The sequence below is a fragment of the Crinia signifera genome, chromosome 9, assembly GCF_055691185.1.
Source record: "Crinia signifera chromosome 9, ASM5569118v1, whole genome shotgun sequence".
In the NCBI taxonomy this organism is placed as follows: Eukaryota; Metazoa; Chordata; class Amphibia; order Anura; family Myobatrachidae; genus Crinia; species Crinia signifera.
In genome coordinates this window covers 57,827,309-57,852,832 of record NC_139225.1, presented here as the reverse complement: position 1 = coordinate 57,852,832, position 25,524 = coordinate 57,827,309, and the positions used below count along the sequence as shown (strand labels likewise).

General features: G+C 43.1%; 1 protein-coding gene across 3 annotated transcripts in view; it reads left to right on the top strand.

Moving 5' to 3' along the window:
* The window catches only part of MID2 (midline 2), a 241,980-nt gene that overhangs the window by 122,754 nt on the left and 93,702 nt on the right, over positions 1 to 25,524 (top strand). For all 3 annotated transcript variants that reach the window (XM_083159114.1, XM_083159113.1, XM_083159112.1), the window contains 4 exons: positions 9,883 to 9,990; positions 12,124 to 12,272; positions 14,718 to 14,845; positions 19,450 to 19,593. In XM_083159114.1, the coding sequence (XP_083015240.1) occupies positions 9,883 to 9,990; positions 12,124 to 12,272; positions 14,718 to 14,845; positions 19,450 to 19,593 (529 nt within the window). The remainder of the gene's footprint in view (positions 1 to 9,882; positions 9,991 to 12,123; positions 12,273 to 14,717; positions 14,846 to 19,449; positions 19,594 to 25,524) is intronic.

The following is a 25,524-nucleotide window of genomic DNA, read 5'->3' as shown; positions in this document are numbered from 1 at the left end:
GGACCCCTGATACCAACCGTTAAAGTATTGTGTACATTTCATCAGCTGTGACTATCGCCAGGGGTGCACGTCATTTTTTCCCATTGTGCACTGTAACATTGGACCAACAAAACAGAACACGTTATATGTTTCTGTATATTTCAAACTAGGTAATCCAATTATGTAGGGGCAGTTTTATCACTTTAAATGATACGTTTTACAGGGTTGCACATTTGGCTGCACAGAATTATGACACTAGTGGCAGGAAGAGGCACCTAGATCGATAGCAAGTTTCTATTCTTTTTCTCCAGTAAAAAAACTGATCATCCGCTGAGAACTGCATATTATTCTTTATAGAAGTAAACCTTGATTTCTGTTTACCTTTTTATACTGTACATATATTTCTTCAATAAATCTAATTAAAGTTACATTTTATTTGCAGATTATACTGAGTGGTGTCTGATTTTTCCCCTTTATCTTCTGTACCTTTTGCATAGTTGTTGCATAAAGCTGTCTGCTAGGCTTTTTCTGATATTTCGGCTTATCATAGACCAAATTTTGATAGTGGATAAAATTGAAATCCCAGAATGCACTGCAGCTATCTTCACGCAGCACACATCCATCTACCAGCAATTTCACACAACAGGAACAGGGAGACAGGACAGGATTTCAAACCTTTGTGTTTATTTATTTTTTTGTGAGACACAATGTACTAGCCTGGCTAGCTTTTGTGTGATAACAGCTAAAAAAACCGGGTACTTATATGTTAGTTGGGCGCCCACTATAGTTACTACGCTCATACCCCCACTATCCATGTCGGCATGGAGTTGACTTTATAAAGTGTGGCGAACGCAACGAGCTACCGCGGCCGAAGCGTGGCGAGGGGATGCGGAAAACTAAGCAAATAGCTTAGTCTGCGCCCAACTAACATATAAGTACCGAAAACAGTACACATACTTTCCAATCTACTTCATAGTTTCACTGGTCATTCACATATTGGCCCTTATTCTGGTTCACTCGCAAAGGCAAATTCCTTCTCAAATGGACAAAACCATGTGAACTGCAGGGGGGCAAATGTAACATTTGCAGAGAGATTTAGATTTGGGTGAGTTATTTTGTTTCTGTGCAGAGCAAATACTGACTGCTTTATTTTTACACTGCAATATAGATCTCACTTTGAAGTAAAACCCCACCCAAATCTAATTATCTCTGCACGTTACATCTGCTCCACCTGCAGTGCACATGGTTTTGTCCATTTGAGAAGGAATTTGCCTTTGCGATTGAACCAGAAAAAGGGCCATTGTATAAAGTATGTGCAGGTCTTCATTTAACCAGGATGTAGAAGTACAAAGTAGAAATACAAAGCGCAGGTACACATATAGGGCTTGACAATGGCTGTTATGGTGTAAGCAGATCCACTAACACATAGCCCAATCTGGATGAGAAAGAATATAGGTAGGGAAAGCTGATGCATGGTAATAAGCTTTCCTTTTAGTCTCTGTGATCCATACCTCCCAACTTCTGTCCTGATGAAATAGGGACACTCCCCATCCGAAAAGGGGGCGGGGAGTATGCAAACGAGGGCGTGGCTTATGCTAATTAGCCGCAACCTCATTTTCATACGAGAATAGACGCTGTGCGCATGCGCACAGTGTCTATTCTACTAGATTGGGGGGTCTCCCAACTGCCACCCCCCGCAGCGGGACAATGCCTGCCGCGGGTGGGACAGCGGGACAGGACCCGAAAATCGGGACTGTCCCGCTGTAATCGTGACAGTTGGGAGGTATGTGATCAAATCCTTTCCAAGGGGTGCAAGCAACATTGTTTTTTGTAAATGTCTGGGAGAGATGGATGCCTGGTCATTCACTGACTGAGCACAAAGCCTGGGACCTGAGATTCGCCATTGCAGCCTTGCATGTGTTTTTTGTTTTATTTGGCATCCCCTAACTACAGAACATTTGATGCAATAAAGTGTTTGTAACGATGCATTTATATACATTCCCTTTTGCCCAGGGGCGTAACTACCATAGGTGCAGGGGGTGCAGCTGCTATGGGGCCCAGAGCTGAAGGGGGCCCATCTTTGCTGTCAAACTAATATGTTTTGCATACATTTATCACCATCAGTTGTTACACAGGGGGCCCTTACAAACTTTTGCTATGGGGCCTACGGATATCTAGTTACGCCTCTGCTTATGCCTCTCATGCTTTGTGCTTCAACCCGCATGCTTGATTGTGCAGCTATACGTAAGAAATAGGTTGCACTCAATATTTACATTTTAAACCTGGTGTTAAAATTGAAATAGCCGTTCCAACAATGACATACAGTAATACACTCTATCTTACCTGTTTTAATGCCTCTATGGGAGAAATTTACTAAGAAGGAAGTTCTATTTCAGATGGGATGTTGCTATGGGCAACGAATTAGTTACTATCTATTATCTTCTAGAAGGTGCTAAATAAATAAGTATATTCTGATTGGTTGCCCATAGCAACATCCCATGTGAAATAGAACTCACATCTTAGTAAATTTCCCCCTAAGAGTTCAAAATGAGATACTGTACTAGTTTTTGAACATCCTGTGAGAGTCAGCCACAACAGTCAACTGATGTATCATTCTCATTTATAGTTCCCGTAGGGGCTGATGCAAACCTTCAGTACGTTGTCCTGCCAGGTGCAGACTTGTATTCATTGCATTGGTCACAATGTCCATATGTTGGTATCATGGTCATCATCATTATCAGTGGGCACAAGCAAATACCTGGATCAAAAGTTCTAAGGTATTTGAAGAGGTATAATTATACATGCACTCCTGTTCCTCTTCCTTTATTTTCCACCTCACTCTCTCTACCTTATTTCTCCAGTCTGCTAACACCATACATTGCTCTTCTTCCTTCATTCCATATTCTGCTCCCACTCCCCACTGTATATGCTACTCCTACTATGCATATTGCTCTCCTCCTTTTCATCACCAGAGTGCTCCTCTTAGTCCAAGCACTGCTCCTCTTAGTTCATTATCCACCCTGCTCCCGCTCCCTAATCTATGCTTTTCCCATCATGCATATTGCTCCCATTACTTTCATGTCCAGGCTCCTCTCACTATGCACTGTTACTCTTCTTCTAATCCCCATCCTGCTCCAACTCCCTACTCTATGCTTCTTCTACCTTGTATATTGCTCTTCTCTCTTTCACCTCCAGACTGCTCCCATCAAGCACTGCTCCTCTTCCTCCATTCTTCATCCTGCTCCTACTCCCTACTCTATGCTTCTTCCATCAAGCATATTTCCCACTCCCCTTCAAATCCAGGCTCCTGCCATGATGTACTGTTTCCTTACCTCCATTCTCCATACTTCTCCCAATACCTTCCTTCTGCAGGCTGCCTACCACCATGCACTGCTTCTCTTCCTCCATTACAAATTCTGCTCCCTCTTCCTACATCCATATTGCTCCACTTACTTTAATCTCCAGGATACTCCCATAATGCACTGCTTCTCTTTCTCCATTCCCCATTTGTTTTCCACGTGCTTCGAGGCCCCCACGACCCCCCACCCGCGATTCACGCCCCCCGCCGCATCCCCCACCTCCTGCGATTCGCGACCCCCCTCCTGCAATTCGCGGACACCTCCCGCGACTCGCGGACCCCCCCATGACCCCCATTCCCGTGATTAGCGGACCCCCCCCACGACCGTCCCTCCCGTGATTAGCAGACCCCCCCCCACAACCTGCCCTCCCATGATTCGTAGATTCGCGGATTTTTGCATGTACCTGAATCATCATCGGGTCGGGCCATCAAATGGTCTTCCACCACTGTATGTTTTTCAGGACAGCTACAATAATAAATAAGAGAACTAGGGGTCAGAACTTTGGGGGCGCTTGTCAAGAGTGGCTTAACCAACAGCTGTTCAATAAACAGGGTAGTTAGTCCCGTGATGGGGAAAACAAAAAGGAAATACAAATTTGAAAAGCGCACATGTAATGAGAATCGATGAATATAAAATAATTTAATAAACAATTGGATAATAGTAACAGGGTTAAATCAATAACAAATAAATTGATAATAAAAACAATATTGCTAGAATGAACTAGCACAAATAAATGAATATTAAAACAATGGAAGGGGAACCCTCTGCGGGATTGTAATTGTGTCGGAGAGTCCGTTCCTATGATACCCCTAGATGAACATGAAGATGTACGATATTTACCACCCTTGGTAGGGTATGTGTGTCCTCCACCGAGTGTCCACAGGTCGGCCTAAAGACGGCTCAAATCACCGACAGTTTGTAGAGTGTGTGGTGCTCGGATGTATATAGTATGTGGGGGGGGGGGGGGTTTCCCAGCAGCTCCCTGACATGTTTACGGGTATACAGTATACTGTGAAGCCAGCACGGACAGGGACAGCAACCCACCTTTGATAAAGCCACCAGGAGTGGTGAAACGCATCAGGGAGCTGCTGGGAACCCCCCATACTATATACATCTGGATTGAAGTCCGAGCCAACCCCTGGATCTACAAATTCACTGTTTCCATTAAGGATTCCACCTCCATGTGCCTCCATTCAAGGAACAGCCTTTGGTAATACACCACCTGCAAACTACCCCTTGGGGAGCATCCGAGCACCACACAATTCAAACTGTTGGTGATTTGAGCCATCTTTGGGCTGACCTGTGGACACTCGGTGGAGGACACACATACCCTACCAAGGGTGGTAAATATTGTACATCTTCATGTTCATCTAGGGCAAGCATGTCCTACGTTGGCCCTCCAGATGTTGTGAAACTACACATCCCAGCATGCTTTGCCACAGTTTTGCTATTAGAGAATGCTAAAACTATTGCAAAGCATGCTGGGATGTGTAGTTTCAAAACATCTGGAGGGCCAATGTATTCTTTGAAAAAGCCCTTTAGAGGGCGAAACTAGTTAGAAGCATTTCCCAGCGACTGGATATTCCATACCTGCAACAGACCGGGACATCTGATATATATTGCCCCACTTGCAGAAATCCTGTGGATACAAACTCATCAGCTCCACTCACTTCTGTGTTGAGCCGCCAAGCCAGAGTCATCTGATGGAGAACGCCAGCAGTAGAGAGCAGACAAGCGTGGGTGAGAGACACGCTGATACCAGGGGGTAAGCAGACCTAATGCCAAAGTGCAAAACACTCGACTGCACACCCCCCCCCCCCGGCTAAAAACTCCTTGTCATCACTACATACGGCGGGACACTCCGTCCTAACACCAAGGGAGAAAGGACATCTCTATTTGGAGTTATAGGTGAGATACGCATAACACGCTACACTCACCTCCAGCATATAAAGAACTGCCTTTGTCCCAAAAATCCCTCAATCTTGAGAGACTCCCCACTGTGAAGTGCCGTGGCCCGGCATCACAGCAGGTACAAGCTTGGTCTTTCCCCCAACGGGGTAATTATTCCCTACCCAGCACTAAGTAATTTGACACTTTGTAAATTGACTATACACAATTGTGGAAACATCGATGTTGCAAATTGGAGATTTCTAGTATTACTCCGAGGAAGAAAGCCCAGTAATAATATATTTTAAGGCTTATCAAATGTGCATGGTTTCATAAATTATATGCGTTTTATCATCATGTTTGTTTTTTAAAAAATTAATTATATATAAAATATTGTGTTTTATAGGCGGCCGCCTACCACTCAAGATATATACATATATATGTATGTAAATAAATGTTATTTTTTGATATTTTTCTAAAACAGTCTCCAGCTTGTCATTGCACATTAATTCAACTCATGGTGTGTGTCTTAAAGAGACAGTAACGAATTAGCGCAGCTTTCCTAACCTTAGGGTTAATTGGACCAATGTTGGACATGACTGATCTAGGGGTTTCATAGGAACGGACTCTCTTACAAAATTACAATCCCACAGGGGGTTCCCCTTCCATATTTTTTATATTAATTTATTTGTGCTAGTTCATTCTAGCAATATTGTTTTTATTATAAATGTATTTGTTATTGATTTACCCTGTTACTATTATCCAATTGTTTATTCAATTAATTTTATATTCATCGATTCTCATTACATGTGCGCTGTTCAAATTTGTATTTCCACAATGATAAATAGGGCCTGATATGTAAAGAGTATAAAAAAAAAATGAGAATGGAAAAAACCTGTGCAACTTGAGGAATGAAATATTACATAATGAGGTGATTTCAGCCTGGAGCAATAAAATGGGGAGATATAGATTGAGGGAATAAATCAAAGAGAAAGAAGTGGGGGAGATCACACGGAGCAGATTCAGCGAGATTAAAAGCTCCAGTAATACGTTTGTTCATTGTCACTGTCTTCATAAATGGCTTTTTGCAGTATCTAAAATGTCTGAATTATTTTTCTGTGTAATGTAAATAAATATTAACAGCATATTCATGCTTTATCCAATAACTGCTATAAAATCTAGAATGAAGGTCGTTCTGTGACGCAATAGTCATTTATGGATGGATTTGTGCCTGAGGAGAATGTATGGAATAATCCATCCCAGTTTGTTACCTTTTAAATTCTCATCTCCATTAAATAATCCATTTTATCTAACCTTGTTCTGAGGTATCTAGAGATAAAATATGTTTATAGTGTAGTTTCCACTCCAAAAACAGGACAAATCCCTTTATAGACAGCACTAAATTACCTTACTGTTTACTTCTAGGTAAAAGTCAACATACGTTATATGCCTGTATGAAACATATAGATTATATAGATACTGTGCTGCTGAATGCAGTATTTACCAACATATTACATAGAAAACACATATTTGTATCTCTGATAAATAACCATCTAACAATGGTGGAGTTATTACATGACAAAAATATATACTGTAAGATTATAAGGAATAAAAACATAAATGAAGCATCTTTAAAAGTATATAGACATAAAAAGTGCATATATGCAGAATTCTGAAGCCAAGTCAAGAAATGAAATAAACTAAAGCATTAGGGCATAGGCTGTAACAATTACCTATTTCTAAAATGGTAAAATGCATTGATTTTCGCTACAACCTTTTCTTACAAAACTGAACATTGGCTGTGTTCTTAGGGAGAGGTGAGAAAACAACTTAGCCTTTCATTGGCAGCTAATTTGAGTAGTAAAGTGTGATTGATTAAAGTACAATTAGAAGCTCTAATTACACAGAATTCCATAATTCAGCTCTAGACAATGACCTCTTCAGGGACAGAGCACTAACAACCTCCATAGAATGTCATCCCTGCATTCAAGGCTATTTTTCTTTCTTTTTCTTTTTTTTTTTACACTTGTATTACAGACATGCTAATGAAATATAGCATGCAATTAATAAAAAAAAAAATTGTGTAATATCACTGCCGTCTATTATACACCTCTGCTTTTCTGGAGCATCTCACATTTTTTTACAAACATAATCTAGGCCCCCATGTACTAGTATACTAGGATACCCAATCCCAATGGCCCAATCAGATGTGTTTGACATCCCCTCTGACCCGATGTGCTGTCCCCCGCGCATCGGGTTGGACCATCCAGATTGAACCTGCTGGAGGTTCAATCTATCGTATCGGACCCATCAGCTGCTGCACCTTTTTTTTACCCATGATGTGCAGGGGCGGACAGCGGTGGGGAGCTGGTATCGGTGGGGTCTAGGCAGCTTGTAGCGGCGGGGTCTGGGCAGCTGGTAGCGGAAGGTGTCAGACGGGGTGCAAAGTGGCGGCTGAATTTTAAAAAATTGTTTTCAAAAGACTGACACTGATTAGGAGGCTGTTGATTGACTGAGATAATTCTCTCAGCCAATAATGGGCCAGCCAGTCTTTTGCAAAAGATTTTTCTTCTTCATGGTTCCTGGGTCCCACAGGGATTACATCGGGGTTGTAGGCGGATCCAGAAGACCGGGCACCAATTTCTCCAAAGCTTTCAGAGCTTCCCATCATGCCTGGCTCCTTTCCCCTATAACCCCGTCCCCATGCTAGGCTAGTCGGTTTTTTGTTGTTGCCTGCAGGAAGCAGGTGCACTAGTATTTTTCTCCTGGGATTGCTTGAATAGCAATCCCTAGCTATTACTTACACTTTTTACTTAAGATTTTTTTCGGTACTTATGTAATATCTGGGCTCCCGTTTTTCTTATGAGACCGCGTCCCCTCGCGGGGCTCGCTGCGCTCGCCACGCTTCGGGCACGGTGGCTCGCTGCACTCGCCACACTATATAAAATCAACTCCATGCGTAGTTGGATAGTAGGGGTATGAAAAAATGGGGCGCATTTAACATGGGAGCCCAGATAATACATAAGTACCTTTTTTTCTTAGATTTTATTAGTGGTCAGCATGCCCAGCACCTGCTCCCCCATGGGTAGAGTCTTTATCTGAAACCATGGTGTCACTAACACAGTCCTTGGCAGCTTAAAAAACTAATAAAACTGTTGCACAGGGTTCTAAAAGACCCATAAAGCAGATGTGATCACAATAGACATTGGTGACAGACTTCACTGACTCTTCAGATGGAAATGCTGATGATAATGACATGGACATCTCTGAGGGTGATCCTGAGGTGGGGAAGGTAGCTGACACCAACCTTATAATGGCCATTAAGGTTGGTAAATGTTACTAACCTTATAACAGCCATTAGGGCGTTCTCCTGTCTGATGAGGAGGAGCCGACGCCACATATAAGGGCCAGGTGCACTAAGCTTCAAGTGGAGAATAATAAACAGCCAGCCAATCAGCTCCTACAGACTAAGTTTGAAATATGGCAGTCAGGAGCTGATTGGCTGGTTGTTTATCAGTCTCCACTTGAAGCTTAGAGCATCTGGCCCTTATATACTGTATGCAATGGTAGTAGTATAGCGGTCAACGGGTTTTAGATCGACCATGGTATGGATGACCACCCTTAGTCGACCCGGCTTAGTTAGACGCCTAAAGATAGTCGATGGCTGCTAGAGTGGCAGTAACATTAGTTAGACATTAGTTAGCAGCTGATCGGTGGACACATGGTCAATGGGAGAATGTATATGTGCACAGTGTCCCCTTACATGGCTCGCTACGCTTGGCATGCTTCGGGCACGGTGCCTCGGTGCGCTTGGCACACTATTCTATTCTAATTCTATGTCATTTTGATAGTAAATTATGATCCAAGTGGACTGGTGCCAAAAAATCCTGTAAAAGTCCCATCTTGTGTCCGTCGACCATGGTCCCGGCAATCAGCCTCCGGTGGCTAACTAGTGTTACTGCCTCTCTAGCGGCCGATGGCTATCTTTAGGTGTCTAACTAAGCCAGGACGACTAAGGGTGGTCACCCATTCCACGGTCGTCTAAACCCTATCGACCCAGCGTCTGGATACCATTTGCCATCAGGGTGTAAATAATGACTGAAGCAGAAAACTAAAAGACTGTACATTTGACATTGTTAAATGACTCCTTGAATACTGTACATCCAGAAAGTAGTAAATACATTTGCCATCAGTGTACTCATGTACGATTCATTCACATTCATGTACTGTACATTTAATTCTCTTTTATAACAGTTGTTTTGAGATACATATGGCATGTCCGTTATCATAATGCTGGTGGGCATTATGGGGACATCGGAACTGAGACACTTCAACAGTATGTTGGAGGGGGCAGGCAGAAAGTTGGAAACTATATGTAAATTGCTGTAAATAGCACGTCACTCTTGCCAACACAATCTCGGGTGCCCGCATAATGCATGTCGTCATTCTGGTTGCCCAGTGTAGTGAAAGTAACTTCACATTATACGTGAAGTCTTGCAAAGTTCTAACAAGGAATTTAATGTCCGTTCATGGTATTATGCCTTTAATCTATTTAGTCTATTAAACATGCTGTCATTATTCTGCTAAATTAGGTTTACATGTGTGATAAGTGGATGATGCTCACAGTAAAAGACTTGCATTTAATATGTTTCTACAGGTTAACACCAGCATGCATGAGGCAAAACTCAATGAGGAATGTGATGAACTGATGGATATAATACAGAGAAGAAAGCAAATGATTGCAGTTAAAATCAAAGAAACAAAAGTAAGAAGCCTATAAAGCCAATATTTGTTAATAAAGTAGACACTGTTTATAACCTGGGTTTATAACCTGGGACACCTCCACAATAATGACGTCATAATGATATCTCAGAGTGTGTGAGACAGTGATGACTGAATATGTGGCATTGTCCTACAGATACATTGAGTGTATAATTAAGATGCAGAAAATCAGGAGTATTATGTGATCTGAAATTCGTTAGTCAATAAAAGTCATTATTTTTCTTTTTTCAATACAAGAGAACACTATTTATATATGAGTCTGTGCTAAAACTTTCACCGCTCATCAACTGGCATTGTTCTGGATAACTAGGACACATGGGAGCTACTGTATGTAAATGGAGAATTGGGAGGGAGTGTGAACCTGTCCACCTAACTGTAATAGTCTGTTTGGGACTAAGGAACATTCAGTAAGTGTGGGTTTCTTATTTATGTGCACAAGTATGGCTCTGTGTGCAGGGCTGGTGCTACATCAAGTTCTGCTCTGTGTGCAGGGCTGGTGCTACACTAAGTTCTGCTGTGCAGGGCTGGTGCTACACCGAGTTCTGCTCTGTGTCATAGTTGCCTACCCTCCTGCATTCTGCAGGAGACTCCCTGAAATAGCAGCAATCTCCCTCTCTCCCTCATTAGTCTAGCAATCTTCCTCATTTCACCTAGCCCACATTACACTGTTACATTTTTTGGAAAAAAAGGAATGAGAGACAGATACATTTACATTTAATCATCAGCACCATTTCCCAGCCCTTTACCAAGTATAGTAGCTCTTACTAACTGTTTTGGGGCTCATCTACATTTGAATATAAGTAATTTGAAGAGATTCCTCTCAGATGTTGCAGTACACACCCACGCTTCTAGGTGCCACATTCCTAATCTCTTTTTACAATCTCTCCATATATGGAACTAGACACGTCCTTTAAATGGAGCATGACACGCCCCCTCAATAGGGAACTGTGCAAAATTATGCTACCAAATATAATCTCCCTAAAACTAGTTTTTAAAAGTAGGCAAGTATGCTCTGTGTGCAGGGCTGGTGCTACACCAAGTTCTGCTCTGTGTGCAGGGCTGGTGCTACATCAAGTTCTGCTCTGTGTGCAGGGCTGGTGCTACATCAAGTTCTGCTCTGTGTGCAGGGCTGGTGCTACACAAATTATGGATCTGTGTGCAGGGCTGATGCTACACCAAGTTCTGCCCTGTGTGCAGGGCTAGTGCTACACCAAGTTCTGCTCTGTGTGAAGGCTGGTGCTACAGAAATTATGGCTCTGTGTGCAGGGCTGGTGCTACACCAAGTTCTGCCCTGTGTGCAGGGCTAGTGCTACACCAAGTATGGCTCTGTGTGCAGGGCTGGTGCTACACATGATGGCGGTTTCTCTGTAATTGCGGTTTCTTCCCCCACCCCTCCTTCCCCATCGGGATTGTCTTGTCTTCATTCAGCATTTACATGCTATATGCCATTATACCATTATCCTCAAAATTGGCATTTATTTATTTATTTATTTATTTATTTATTAGCAGTTTCTTATATAGCGCACACAGATTCCGTAGCGCTTTACAGAGAATATTTGACCATTCACATCAGTCCCTGCCCCAGTGGAGCTTACAATCTATATTTCCTACCACATGTACACGCACACACAGACATTCTAGGGTTAATTTTGTTGGGAGCCAAATTAGCCTAGCAGTATATTTTTGGATTGTGGGAGGAAACCGGAGTACCCGGAGGAAACCCACGCAAGTACGGGGAGAATATACAAACTCCGCACAGTTAGGGCCATGGTGGGTATAGAACCCATGACCTCAGTGCTGTGAGGCAGTAATGCTAACCATTACACCATCCGTAATCATACAATTATGGATGACTTTCAGTACTAGGCCAATGCAGCAACGTAACAGTAATGTCAGTGTGTGTGACCAAACAGAGCAACACTTCAATTGCTCCATCAGGTGCCATCTAGTGGCCGGCAGCTCAAAGAACACTTTCATTTTTACTATAGAGGCGAGAAGCAGTATTCTCCTTTTATTATATAGAATTTAATTGTCGATTTTACTGATGTTAAAAATATTATTATAATATTTCAGTTAAACCATTTGCCTTGTGTAAAACCAACATTTATTATTTAAGGTAATAAGGTTGAGGAAACTTGCTCAGCAAATTGCAAACTGTCGACAGAGGCTTGAAAGATCCACAGTGCTAATTAACCAAGCTGATCATCTTCTGAAAGAAAATGATCATGCACGGTTCCTGCAAGCTGCCAAGACCGTAGTCGATAGGTAAGTTTCCAACAGTGTATACTTGTTACATGTTTGTTATTGTATCATATTATTACCTTACGGGGAAGGGAAACATTTGTTGTTTTATTTTGTTATAGTACATCTGTTATGTTCTAAATCTATAGACTTATACATGCCAAATCATTCTAGTACAGTATTCATTTTGCTTGTTTACCACCATACAAAATTATACAACATAGGAACTGATTCATGGGTGCATGTATATTGGCGTAAGCTTTAAAGCTATTTTTTGACACTACATATGTACTACAGTGGTCTTGCACTGGTGATTGCAGTGAGGATTTATTCGCAAAGTTAGTATCAAGCAGGAAGAGTTTGTGGGAGGCAATGGGAGAGGTTATTAAAATGTAGGATAAGTAAAAAAATTAATTGTTTCCCTCAGTTCACTGAATGGCATTAGTAACCAGTCATTTACACTACATTATACTAGAATTCAGAGATATTGGTTACATATAGTTGCGCAAATGTATGATTTAAGCCCCAAAGCCATCGTCAAGGCTTCTCTGCAATTGGGTTATCACTGGTGTGCTGCTCTGGGCTTTCTAGCTTATGCTGATTTTTGAGGTGCCGCACCCTGCACCTAGACATAGCGCTAGGAACCCCCAATATACAGAGAAGCATTGGTACTGTTATCATGTAGTGTTCACGACTGGTTACTAATACTATTCAGTGAGCTGAGGGAAACAATATTTGTGGTACTTGTTTAGTTTCACGGCGGCAGCATGGCCGGCCACTACTTCCGGGTTCGGCGCTCGGCAAACTTTCTAAAATAAAGTCCATTTCAACATGGATAGTTCATACCCCCACTATCCACGTTGGCATGGAGCTGATTCTAGATAGCGTAGTGAGCCACCGAGCCCGTAGCGTGGGCGAGCGAAGCGAGCCCCGCAAGGGGACACAGACGCTGCTGCGCCTGAGACGCTGCCGCCGTTAAACTAAACAAGTACCATAATTTTTTTACTTACCCAGTATTAACCCCTCCCTTCATGCCCCTGAATGGTATTACTAAACTAATTGAGCATCTATCACTATATATCTATGTCTTATTAAAATGTAGGCAAGTCGGGACCCTTTCAGGGGCACATAACAGCTTGTCACTGCAATCCTGCACAAAGTTACAATGGCTCAGATGAAATTACTTCTGGCACCCAGGAAATGCTGCATGATCATGTAGATGTGGTTACTCAGAACGTCAATGATTGATATACATACTGTACATACATTGTCGCAGACTTTTTCTAATTCCCTCCAGCAGATTCAGTTAATTGTGCAATAGGTCATGTGACTTTTTAATACAGGCAAAATCCATGAACAGCTTGCTGATTCCAGTTTCAGACCAGCTACCTTAAAAAAAGGGAAGGGGTCTTGCTGGGAAAGGGGTGTGACCACAAAATAGTGCTACCAACTCAACCTTGGTTAAATTCCCTTATTCACATAGTAATGCCTTTTACACATGATACCACACACAGTAATACATCGTACGGTAGCACCCACCTTAAACCAGATAGATTTAACAGCTTCTCTGGCCCAGAGATGCTGTGCTGTGTGTCAGCAATGGCCTCAGAAGATGGGACCCGTGCCTAAAAATGCTCCACAACCGGTGCCCTCATCAGCAAAGCAAAAGCTGCCTCAGTGTTGCTCCGTGTATTCCTACTCTGCTGCCGCACAGTGTCCGGAGGGAGGCAGAATTGACGAGAGTGTGGGGAGGTAGGAGCACCTGAGGACAGTTTGGGAAGGGAGTCAGAGCTGAGGACATTGTCAGGAGGGAGGCGGAGTTGAGCACAGTGTGTGTGTGTGTGTGTGTATGTATGTATGCATGTATGTGTGTGTGTATATATATATATATAGTGTCTGTGTGTCACCGAAACACTGCCATCTGATGGCAGCAAGTGAAACTACATCAATTGCTCTCTCTCTCTCATTGGCTACCTTACAAGCTTTCAAAGCATTTACCTTGAGCGGGCTTACTAGTAATATATATATAATTATACTGTACAGTGATGGCACTTCAAATAAGCCCCCTTCCCCCTCCATTATTATTTCTCCTTTATATTGTGCCACTATATTACATTGCAGTTTATAGAGAATGTTTAATCATTCACAGCAGCATTGCTTCTGTGAAGTTGCAGTCTAACGGGTCTATAAAATAAAATGCAGTATATTCGCTTGAGTTCTGGCTTTTTGCCCTTTAATAATTAAACTTCTCATTTCTTTACTGCACAAAGACTAGGGTCAATTACATCAGCAGCCAATTAAGAGACCATTATAATTTTGGTCTATGGAAGGAAACCAGAGCACCCAGAGGAGACTCACATTAACACTGGAAAGAAACTCAATTTTTTTTTTACTTAAAATTGCTTTCACACAATTGTTAAAAGTCACCGAACAACCCAAATATTTAATGGTGCTGTTATCTTGTGACAGAGTATCCATGGCAACTACATCTTCTCAAGTTCTTATCCCTGATGTCAATTTAAATGATGCCTTTGAAAACTTTGCCCTGGATTTCTCCAGAGAGAAAAAATTGCTAGAAGGATTGGACTATGTAACTGGTAAGATAATATGCTCTAGATTCAACCATCTCCCTTATAAATTAGAGCTATTTTTATTAACATGTGTCAAAGGTAAAATGGTTCATAATGTCTTTTTTTATTTTTTTTACGCAATCAGTGTTTATTGAGGTAAAATAACAAACATACAATGTGTTGTAAACAATTTCATAGGGCCATCAAGAAATATAAAGGATATAAAATCAGGAGAAATATACAGTCCCATGCAAGAATGTATACAGTCCCATGCAAGAATGGTAACCGAACGAGTGTATAGATATTGCAAAATGACAATGTAACGAAGTTTGTTGTACTGTATAAGTGATATGTAAAACACAAGTAATAACAGCAGAACGTATAGAAGGAGGATAGAGAATAGAGTAGGAATGAATCCTGAAGGAAGAAAGAAAAGAACATCTGTCTTTTTAGGTTTATGGGACAGTCGCAGATGAGGGTGTATTAATATATGGAGCATATTCGGAGCTTTCTTTTAAGTTCAACTATGGGGACCAAGTAGTGGTAAAGACAGAAGAAGGTAACTTAGAGGAGGACGTAAGGTCTTCCATGAGCATGTAACAGTCAAGTCTTAAGAACCAACAGGAGATCGGGGGGCGAGTTGGAGATCTCCAGTAACAGGTTATAGTTGCTCTTGCAGCATTCATCAAATGCCGAAGTAGTGATTTCTTGATCTCCAAGATAGGGATATCCATGTAATTTCTTAATATCTTAATTTTTCTATTATTGTTTGTATAGATTTATATATTTTATAGCAGGGTACTTGTTTCCTAGCACGGCCACAATCGCGGGCATCGGGTGTAATTTTTAGTGGTCTGCGACGCGACCGACGCGATGCTCCCGATTTTCCCATTGAAATGCATTGAAAAAAGTCAAAATCGCGTCGGTCGCGTCGCAGGCGGCTAAAAAAGGCTTACATGGTCCAGACACGATGCCCCCGATTTCCAATAGGAAACAATGTTAAATGCCTCAATTTACCAGCGATGGCCCCGATTTCCCATAGGAAACAATGTTAAATGCCTCAATTTCACCAAATCATCATAGGGAACAATGGTAAATGGCCCAGAAACCCCCCAAAACACCCCTGAACAGTGAAATGTCCCCCCAAAAGTACTTTACGCCACCCCACGATCAACGTGAACCCGAAGCGTGGCGAGCGCAGCGGTACGCATCCTCCGACCTTTTCATACTCCCACTATCCACGTCGGCGTGGAGTTGAGAATAGAATAGTGAGGCGAGCGCAGCGAGCCACCGAGCCCGAAGCGTGGCGAGCGGACGCGGATACCTGTGAAGCCCGCGAAGGGACGCGTTTACCTGTGAAGGATACCTTCACAGGTAAACGCGTCCCTTCGTGGGCTTCACAGGTATCCGCGTCCGCTCGCCACGCTTCGGGCTCGGTGGCTCGCTGCGCTCGCCGCACTATTCTATTCTCAACTCCACGCCGACGTGGATAGTGGGGGTATGAAAAGGTCGGAGGACGCGTACCGCCGCCCCTCGCGGGCTCGCTGCGCTCGCCACGCTTCGGGTTCACGTTGATCGTGGGGTGGCGTAAACTACTTTTGGGGGGACATTTCACTGTTCAGGGGTGTTTTGGGGGGTTTCTGGCCCATTTACCATTGTTCCCTATGATGATTTGGGTAAATTGAGGCATTTAACATTGTTTCCTATGGGAAATCGGGGGCATCGCGGGTAAATTGAGGCATTTAACATTGTTCCCTATGGGAAATCGCGGGCATCGCGTCGGTACCATCGCACCCGATTTTTTAGTGCATGCGATGGCCGCGATTTTTCCTAACGATGCCCACGATCATGATCGGTGTGGCCGTGCTAGGAAACAAGTACCTTTATAGCAGTTATGGTTTTTCGGTACTTGTTTCCTATCTGGGCGCCCAGGTTTTCTACATACGGCACCGTACTGAAATCGGATCGCATTGCATCGGATTCGGTACTCGATGATGTACGATGGCATACAATGCTATCCGATCCGATCCGATTTCATTTTAAATCGGATCGCATCGCATGCGGTGACGCGATCAACCTGATTTTTACATTGGAATCAATGTTAAATGGTCCCTGAGACCCGATTTTACATTGATTTCAATGTAATAACCCCGCAAACCCACGATTTGTATAGGAAACCCCCCCTGATGGTTTAAAATGCGCCTCCATTGTTAACGCCACCCCAGTATTGACGTCAACCCGAAGCGTGGCGAGCGGCGGCGGTACGCGTCCTCCGACTTTTTCATACCCCCACTATCCACGTCGGCGTGGAGTTGAGAATAGAATAGTGTGGCGAGCGCAGCGAGCCACCGAGCCCGAAGCGTGGCGAGCGCAGCGTGCCCCGCGAGGGGACGCGGATACCTGTGAAGCCCGCGAGGGGACACGGATACCTGTGAAGTATCCGCGTCCCCTCACGGGGCTCGGTGGCTCGCTGCGCTCGCCACACTATTCTATTCTCAACTCCACGCCGACGTGGATAGTGGGGGTATGAAAAAGTCGGAGGACGCGTACCGCCGCCCCTCGCGGGGCTCGCTGCGCTCGCCACGCTTCGGGTTGACATCAATACTGTGTTTCTGTGCAGATGTGACAAGGGGAGGGCTTTGAAGGGTTAATAAATACAGTAGTGTTACAGATGGCCCATCCTATGGGCCAACCATAAAAGCGGGAACGAAATCGGATCGGATCGCATCGCATCGTTCAATATCGTGTATGTGCATTTGTAGTATCCGATGCGATGCGATCCGATTTTGATACGGAGAATAGCATGGTGCGCAATTAACCTAGCGGGCGCCCAGATAGGAAACAAGTACCGGTTTTTCTCATCTGAAGGACAATGTCAGTATATCTTTTCCGAAGCAGAGATATCTTTAAAACCAAATTGTATTTTCATCAATAGTTTTAATTGAATGTATGCAATATTACAGGGCCAGCTTCTACCATTATGCAGCCTTAGACAGTTTTCTTGGGGTTCCCGAATCTGGCGAGTGCCCTTCAGTTTATCACAAAATTAAGGATGCAAATGGCAAGTGTTACACATCTAAGATGCCACCTGCATACTTTCACCTGAGGTTCTAGAAAGTTGGTATTGGTGTGTGGGTGGTGGTGGTGGGTGTGTAAAAATAGGGACACCCATTGGTTAGCTGTAATGTCACTTGGCGGTCCACTTCCCACTATAACTGTCCATAGGTAAAATCTGCCACTAATTGTTACAGTAATCATGCAAATTCGCATATGTTTCTTTGACAGAATGCAATTTACTAATGTCCTCTGGGAAAAGCTAGTACAGAAACAAGAAAGGAAAGTCCATGGGGAATGGTTGAGGAAATATTATAACTGCAGCTCTTCTTACTGTTATTGCCACAGAGAGGGGCAATAAGCCCAGACTGACCCCTTTGCTATGGAAGTGAGAACATCTTGGGAGTTGTTTGTGAGAGCAACCTGATATTCCAGGAGTGTGGGCAGCCCAGGGCCATTTTAACATATGGGCACAATGTGAAGCTGTCCAGCAGAATGGGCTGTGGGCATCTTTCTCCTGAGCTTTTTAGGAGGCAGTGGAGAGTGCTGCCTGTTTGCTAAAATTGGAAATAACACAAACAGAGCAATCAAGCAGCATTCTCTTCCTGCTTTCCATCCTGCAGCCAGACCGTTAATGGCTATCAACATGCTGATTGGTGGATGGCTGTAGCTATTCACCAATCAGAGTGTTTGACAGCCATTCACTGTATGGAAGCAAGTGGAGAGATGTATTATGATTTTATTTGTTTACATTTTTTACCAAGAATGGGTGGGGAGGAGCCCCAAATGCACTGCTTTGCCTGGGGCCTGAAATGCTTTTAAGACAGCACTGGGATAGGCCTGTCCTGTGACTATATTCATAAAAGATAGAAGGATATGGTTGAGAACCGAAGCTACAGGTCTGGATTTAGCTGTTTGAGGTAGCAACAGAAGGGAAAGTCTTATATTACAGGTTCATGGTTTGAGATTGTAATGTGAAAACTATGAGAGGATGTAATTATGTTGTTGGCATTGAGAATACTGACAATGACAATGGGGACAGGATTATGGGCCTGATTCTGATTCACTAGCAAAAACAAATTCTCTCTAATGGACAAAACTATGTGAACTACAGGTGGGGCTGATGTAATATGTGTAGAGTTAGATTTGGGTGGGGTTGTACTTCAAACTGATATCTATATTGCAGTGTAAAAATAAGGCAGCCAGTATTTACCTTGCACAGAAACAAAATAACTTGCCCAAATGTAACTCTCTCTGCACATTTTACATCTACCTGCAGTGCACATTGTTTTGTCCATTAGAGAATTTGCTTTTGCATGTGAACCAGAATCATGCCCTTTGTACAGCAGAGAAGTAAGATGAATGAAAGCATTGCAACTACATAATACTTTATCATGATGTTTAAACTTCTAAAGCCCAAACGGTCATAGTGCTTTACATCACCTTACTACCATGTTGGCTATGTGAGATCAACATATGTACCTATCGCACTGTGACTCGTGCGCTGTACTGTATGTGTTGTTTGCAATTGGTTTCTTTTTTCAGTTCATTAATGTTGTTTTCCATTATATCAACAGCTCCAAACCCTCCTTCTATCAGAGAAGAGCTTTGTACTGCGTCTCATGACACCATAACAGTCCACTGGATATCAGATGACGAGTTCAGTGTTGGTTCCTACGAGCTACAATATACCATTTACACCGGGCAAGCCAACTTCATCAGTAAGAATTCATTTTACAAGTAAATTCCATTTTGCAATGCTCATTGTTATATCTGAATGTAGTGTGGATTTAAGTGTCATTTGTTTTCTGTTTGATTTTCTCTTGGGCATAATTCAGCATAGATCACTCGCTAGAGATAAAGCAGACAGAAAGAAAACCTGCCTCTTGCCAAATTGTGAATCTGCTGAAAATAGCAATGCAATCGCAGATCGATTCACAAAAGCCGAACCATTGAACAGTGTTTTCATTCTGCATAAGTCTAGCGCTTCCACTGATCTAAAGAATCAAGCTGAAAGTGGCCATCGCTGACGTTAGAGTCCCATCTAAAAACCACCACTTTCACAAACACCCAGAAAACATCATTTGTACCCCCTAAACACTGGCTTCCCAGCAATCACACTGTGACAGATATGCGGACTGATATGTATGCCCAAATTGTGGCTGTGTTATGCCAATGCTACGGACATGCAGTCTTTTGTAATCAAATCTATTGCAAATTCTCTAATCAGCTTTTCATGCCAAATCAGGGGGGTTATTCAGACCTGATTGATGGGCTGCGAATTCGCAGCTGGGACATTCTCATTTGACTGCGCATTCATAGAGATCGTAGCGCGAGTGTGCAAGGCCATCCTACGATAAAAATAAATGAATCGCTTGCCATTTGCAAGTTGATTGGCAGGAAGCGGGCATTTAGAGGTGGTAACCGGACGTTTTTGGGGCATGTCAGGAGAAACGCAACCATGCCCAGGGGTTTTCAGGTAGGGAGTGTGAGGCCAGCTCTGGCCCCGATTAGCTTGTTTCAGTCACAGCTGCCGAGTAGCAATATCTTTCAATGGTAATTGAGTTACAAATGGATTTTCAGTTAATTGCCAATCTGCAATATTTTCTCTAGCTTTTCACAGCCTTGCACAGCGGGATTTAACGTTGGCAGGGCAGCCGCTATCTGATCGCAGTGCTCTACAATTTAGCAGAGAAGCAATCAGCAGGGCCGGTGCTATTGTGTCTGGTGCCCTTCTACAAACCATAAATTTCACGCCCTTACACATTGCCATTGCAGCAAGCTGCAGCTCGTTTGTGGGAGCGTATGCACTGTCCACCGTCCCCGCTGCCTATGGCCTGTTGCAGGGGCATCACTTCAGCATTTCATGAAAGCCTCCGTCACCACCCACCCTCCCCGCCACTGTTGGCATTTTGTGGGGGCATCGCTTCAGCATTTCCTGCGAGTGGTCGAGACAATGCAGGCATGTCAGGTGGAGGGCTTCGACGGCTGGGTGACATCGCACACAACCCAACACATGGCTGGCCTGCATCTGGCTTCACAACTACTGTAGGCTGCGCAGCCAGGATGCAGCCGATACTGTGCAAATGTTTCACTGTGTAGCAAACCGCTCGCATCTCAGTGCTGTGTCTGCAAAATGTTGTAGACATTATTTAAAAAGTGTCGAAATTCATATAAAAAAATATACAATTATTAAAAAATATGTTATAAACATGTATAATAAAAGACTCACTGTTCTTTGCTGTTTAAATCTTGTACAGTCCCTCCTCTACTATCTGTGTAGTCAGGATGCTGAGGACACCATTTCCCCTCTTGTAAATGAGGGGGAAAGGAGGGGAGAGGAGGAGATGGAAGAAGAGGGGTGGAGATAGAAGGGGCGGAGTGTTGAGGACTGGGCTGCACTGCACACCGAGAAGAGGGAAGGAAGGGGAGGTGGCCTGTTCATCATTTGATTGACAGGCGCAGGGAGCAATGGGTAGGGGGCGGACCCGGACATGACATCCAGGAATTCACAGTGTCAGTGAGTGAGGGGAGCTGCTCTTCAGGCTGCTGGCTGCCTGTCACAATATTTTACAGTAGCCATGATCAAGGCTGTACAGAGACTGGGCAGGGGAGGGGGGATCAAGCACTGCGGTCACCGCCGCTCTTTGTTATTACAGCGCTGGCTCCCACAGCACAAGAGTCCGACGACCTTCCGTTGAGGAAGAGGACTTTGGAGGACAGACAGTGTGTGTGTGCACTTGGGGTGAGGGAGCAGCTCTTTATACTGCCGCCCGCTGTTAGACAGGTGATGCGTGCAGGCAATGACAGTGAGGGCTAAGGCAGCTTAAGCAGAGCAGGGAGAGAGCGCCTTTTCAGCATGGCGCCTCCCTGCTTTGAATGAGCTGCTGAGTGGGTAGCGCCGGCCCTGGCAATCATGGTCCAAATAACCCCATAGGCCCATTATCCAAATGTTGTTATTCTAATGATGTTTTTCTAAATTTGTTAATTTTTTTTAAACAATGATCAACTATTATTATTATTATTATTACTAATAAGCTTTTCTTTAAAAAAAAAATGTAAGAGCAAAAATGCTTGTACCAGTGGCTAGTAACACAGAATTTCCCTGGAGAGTGCACTTAATATGCTCTATAAAACGTGCACATCTAAAGCATAAGGGCATGCTAATATATTTGAGATCCTTTTAGCTGGTAGTTATGTTGGGCAGCTTTATGTACCATGTCTGAATATGTGGCTCTAACACTTTTATATTTTGTAAGGATTTATATTGCATAATACAAATGTCCCCCATTACAAGCAAATGGCCTTTTTAGCATAGAAATTTCCTTGTAATTCTTTCTCCGCAAAGTTATTTTCTGCTTCTTACTAGTGCTACTTTGTAGAACTACACCCCTCCGCTGACTTCCAGAGAACTATGGGGCTTATTCTGGTTCACTCGCAAAGGCACAATCACTCTCTAATGGACAAAACCATGTGCACTGCAGGTGGGGCTGATGTAACATGTGCAGAGAGAGTTATGGGCCCCATACATCAGCAATCACAATTTATGGATTTTCAGATATAGGGATATTTTGGCCAGATAAATGGATTGTACAATCTATCTGACTTTGCCCACACATTACAAATTTATTTCAGTGATCGGCAGATTTTTCCATCTAAAGATTGCATCTTCATATCTGGAAATTGCCCCAATCGATTGTCATTTCAGCTGTTCATAATGTAAATAGATGAAGAAGACGAATTGGGAATGCCCACACATATAAAAAAGATCTGCAGATAATACCAGATTATTAAGCATGTTTAAAAACCTGATTAAGCAATCGATTGGCGATTTTGATTGGGATTGCCAAAAGGGGGAGCCCACACATCTAAAATTAATTGTGGCAATCATCTCCATATCTGAAAATTGTCACAATTAATTGCTGATGTATGGGGCCCTTTAGATTTGGGTGTTTATTGTTTCTGTGCAGGGTATAGATGGAGTGGCGCTCGTACTTGCAGGGACAGGCACTTCCATCGCCAGCCCCCGCCAGCTGTTGTCAGGAGGTGCGCACGCGCGAAACGCTTGTGCGCCCTGTGGAGGCGGAGCTCCCTATCATCACAATCGCTGATATAGATATCAGTTTGAAGTTCAAACCCCACCCAAATCTAACTCTCTCTGCACATGTTACATCAGCTCCACCTGCAGTGCATATGGTTTTGTCCATTAGAGAGTGATTGTGCCTTTGCGAGTAAACCAGAATAACCCCCTATGTTTGAATACTAGGTTCTTGATGCTGAGTTGAATGTATTTGTGTTTGTGGAGTATTAATTGTATGCTTTCACACTGCATTCTCTGGAACTGGGCAAATACAAGTATAGACATTGCAGAGCAGTGGCGGATTTTACACAGACCCTCCCCAAGTAAAAATCCACAACTGCCTGTCACCCATGTAAATTACTTGAGCAGGGCATTCCCAGCAGGGGGCATGTGTCAATCACAGTCCAGTTCCCTGTGTGTAGATCTCTAGGTCTGTGCATCACGCAGTACAGGGTGCTGGTGCAGTATGAGCTTCCAGCGGTGTAAATCGGTCTAAGGGACTGCAGACTATGCAGCTCTAGAAGCTTTTACTGCAGTGAAATTATAGAAAAATGGAATTATATTTCAATTTTAATTTTACAAAGTGCATTCATTTGTTTTTATTAAATGATATTGGTTTAGTGTTATAAATATGTTTTATTAAGTAAAATAATTTTAGACACTAAACCAGTTATAAAAAAATTACAATTGACATTTAATTATGTCTGATCTACAAATTATCTCTTCCCTGAACTACCCTTTCCCTAGCTAACAGACACATTGGGCCTGAGTCGGACGCATTGCTGATATTGATGCAAATTTTCAATGCTTTTCAACTGCGCATTTGTGATCACACTAGTGATTGTGAGGCTATATGTTATAGCTTATGGTGATTTAAAGTAGGTTATCTGTTCCCCTTAAGTCTAAAGGTAGGAGCAGCCACTGGTCCGCAGTCTTGCCATCTTATTCCTTTCACATAGAATACTGTCAAGCTTTGCCAGGCATGTCATGGTGGTGCAAACATTGACCTTACTGCAACACAGCACTGAGTTCTTGGGTTCAAGTCCAAACAATGTCCTTTCTGTATGGAATTTGTATGTTCTACCTTTGTTTGCGGAGGCTTCCACTCAAACCCCGACAACTGGCTGATTGGCTAGTGACAAAAATGAATTCTGGTGTCTCTGTGTGTATAGCTGGGAACATGTAAAAGGGAAGGGAAGGTTGCCCTGACGAAAATGTTCCGACATTGAAACGTTGGCAGATACTGGTATGTGTACGTGTCGTTATTTCTGAGTGCCGCTGTCCATTAGCTGTTGTATGTGTGAGCCATTATACATGGAGTCCTATATCGGAGGAAGGCAACAGAACAAGTAACAGTGGTGTCGACTGAGTGCCAGAGCTACAGATCTTGTATATATATATATATATATATATATATATATATATATAGAATCCTTTGTTTGTTCGGCACTCCGGACAAATGTATAAATATACCGCGGTGCTCTTATTGGTTCAATGGTATACAGTCTTGTGCCCCGGCCTGAGCCCAGGCTCCAGGGAATAAAACGGCACTCACGGATTTGTAAATCAAGTAATTATATTTTCAAAGTGCAGATAGGTACAGCATTCTCAACGTTTCAAGGCAGGTTGCCTTTTCATCAGGATGCGCTGTAGGGTGCAAAAAGTGCTAGGTGCAGTGGTGCTTTCACTTTTAATTTGTAGAAATTATAGGCTGGTGCACGTGAACAATAATGATGATGATGACTATTAAACCAAGCGTTACCAAGCAATTTATTTTTATGCACCAATGTAAAAGCAACTATGACTTTTATATTCAAATCAACATCATGCATAATATTATCTAACCTGTATGTTATCAGGTATCATCAGAGCTTGTAGGCATGCAACATTTGCCATTATATTCCTGTCACATGCTGTAGAACACACAAGCTTTGCTCAGCGTGTCACGATGCTGGGTCATACTTGCCTACTCTCTGGGAACCTGCAGGAAATTCATGATTTTTCTGCTAGTTCTTCACACTAAGAGAAGAATATGCACCCTTTCCACATTCTGCCCACTCCCCACTGGTGAGAATAATACTGTAAATTAGAAGTCCATAAGGAGGAGGGTGTGGCCTAGTGACATTATTCTATGATAATCATAGTATTTTGGCCCTGTCCCCTATACTTATACACACAATTTACTGCATTTTGCCATAATGGACTTGGCCTAATGATGCAAATAGTCTAGTCCTGTTCCCAACACTGTCCACCTGCAACTCCTCTTTGTCCCACGGAGAGGAAAATACAAAAGTAGACAAGCATGGGCGTGTTTATCCTATGCCATCTTAAATGATTACTATTTTTCTTGTGTTTTAACAAGCGGCTGTTTTGGACTGGTCACAATAGATGCAATGGGTATTGTATAACCCGCAAAATGTCAGGGGATCAAGCATATTCAAGCCCCTTTTGGACCCGGCGGCTCTCCACCTATTCTATTTTCATTCTATGGAGGTCGTGGACCCCCACGATGGAAAATAGACCCTGTATATTGGGATTCCGACTGTTGGGCTTGTAACAGTCGGAATACTGA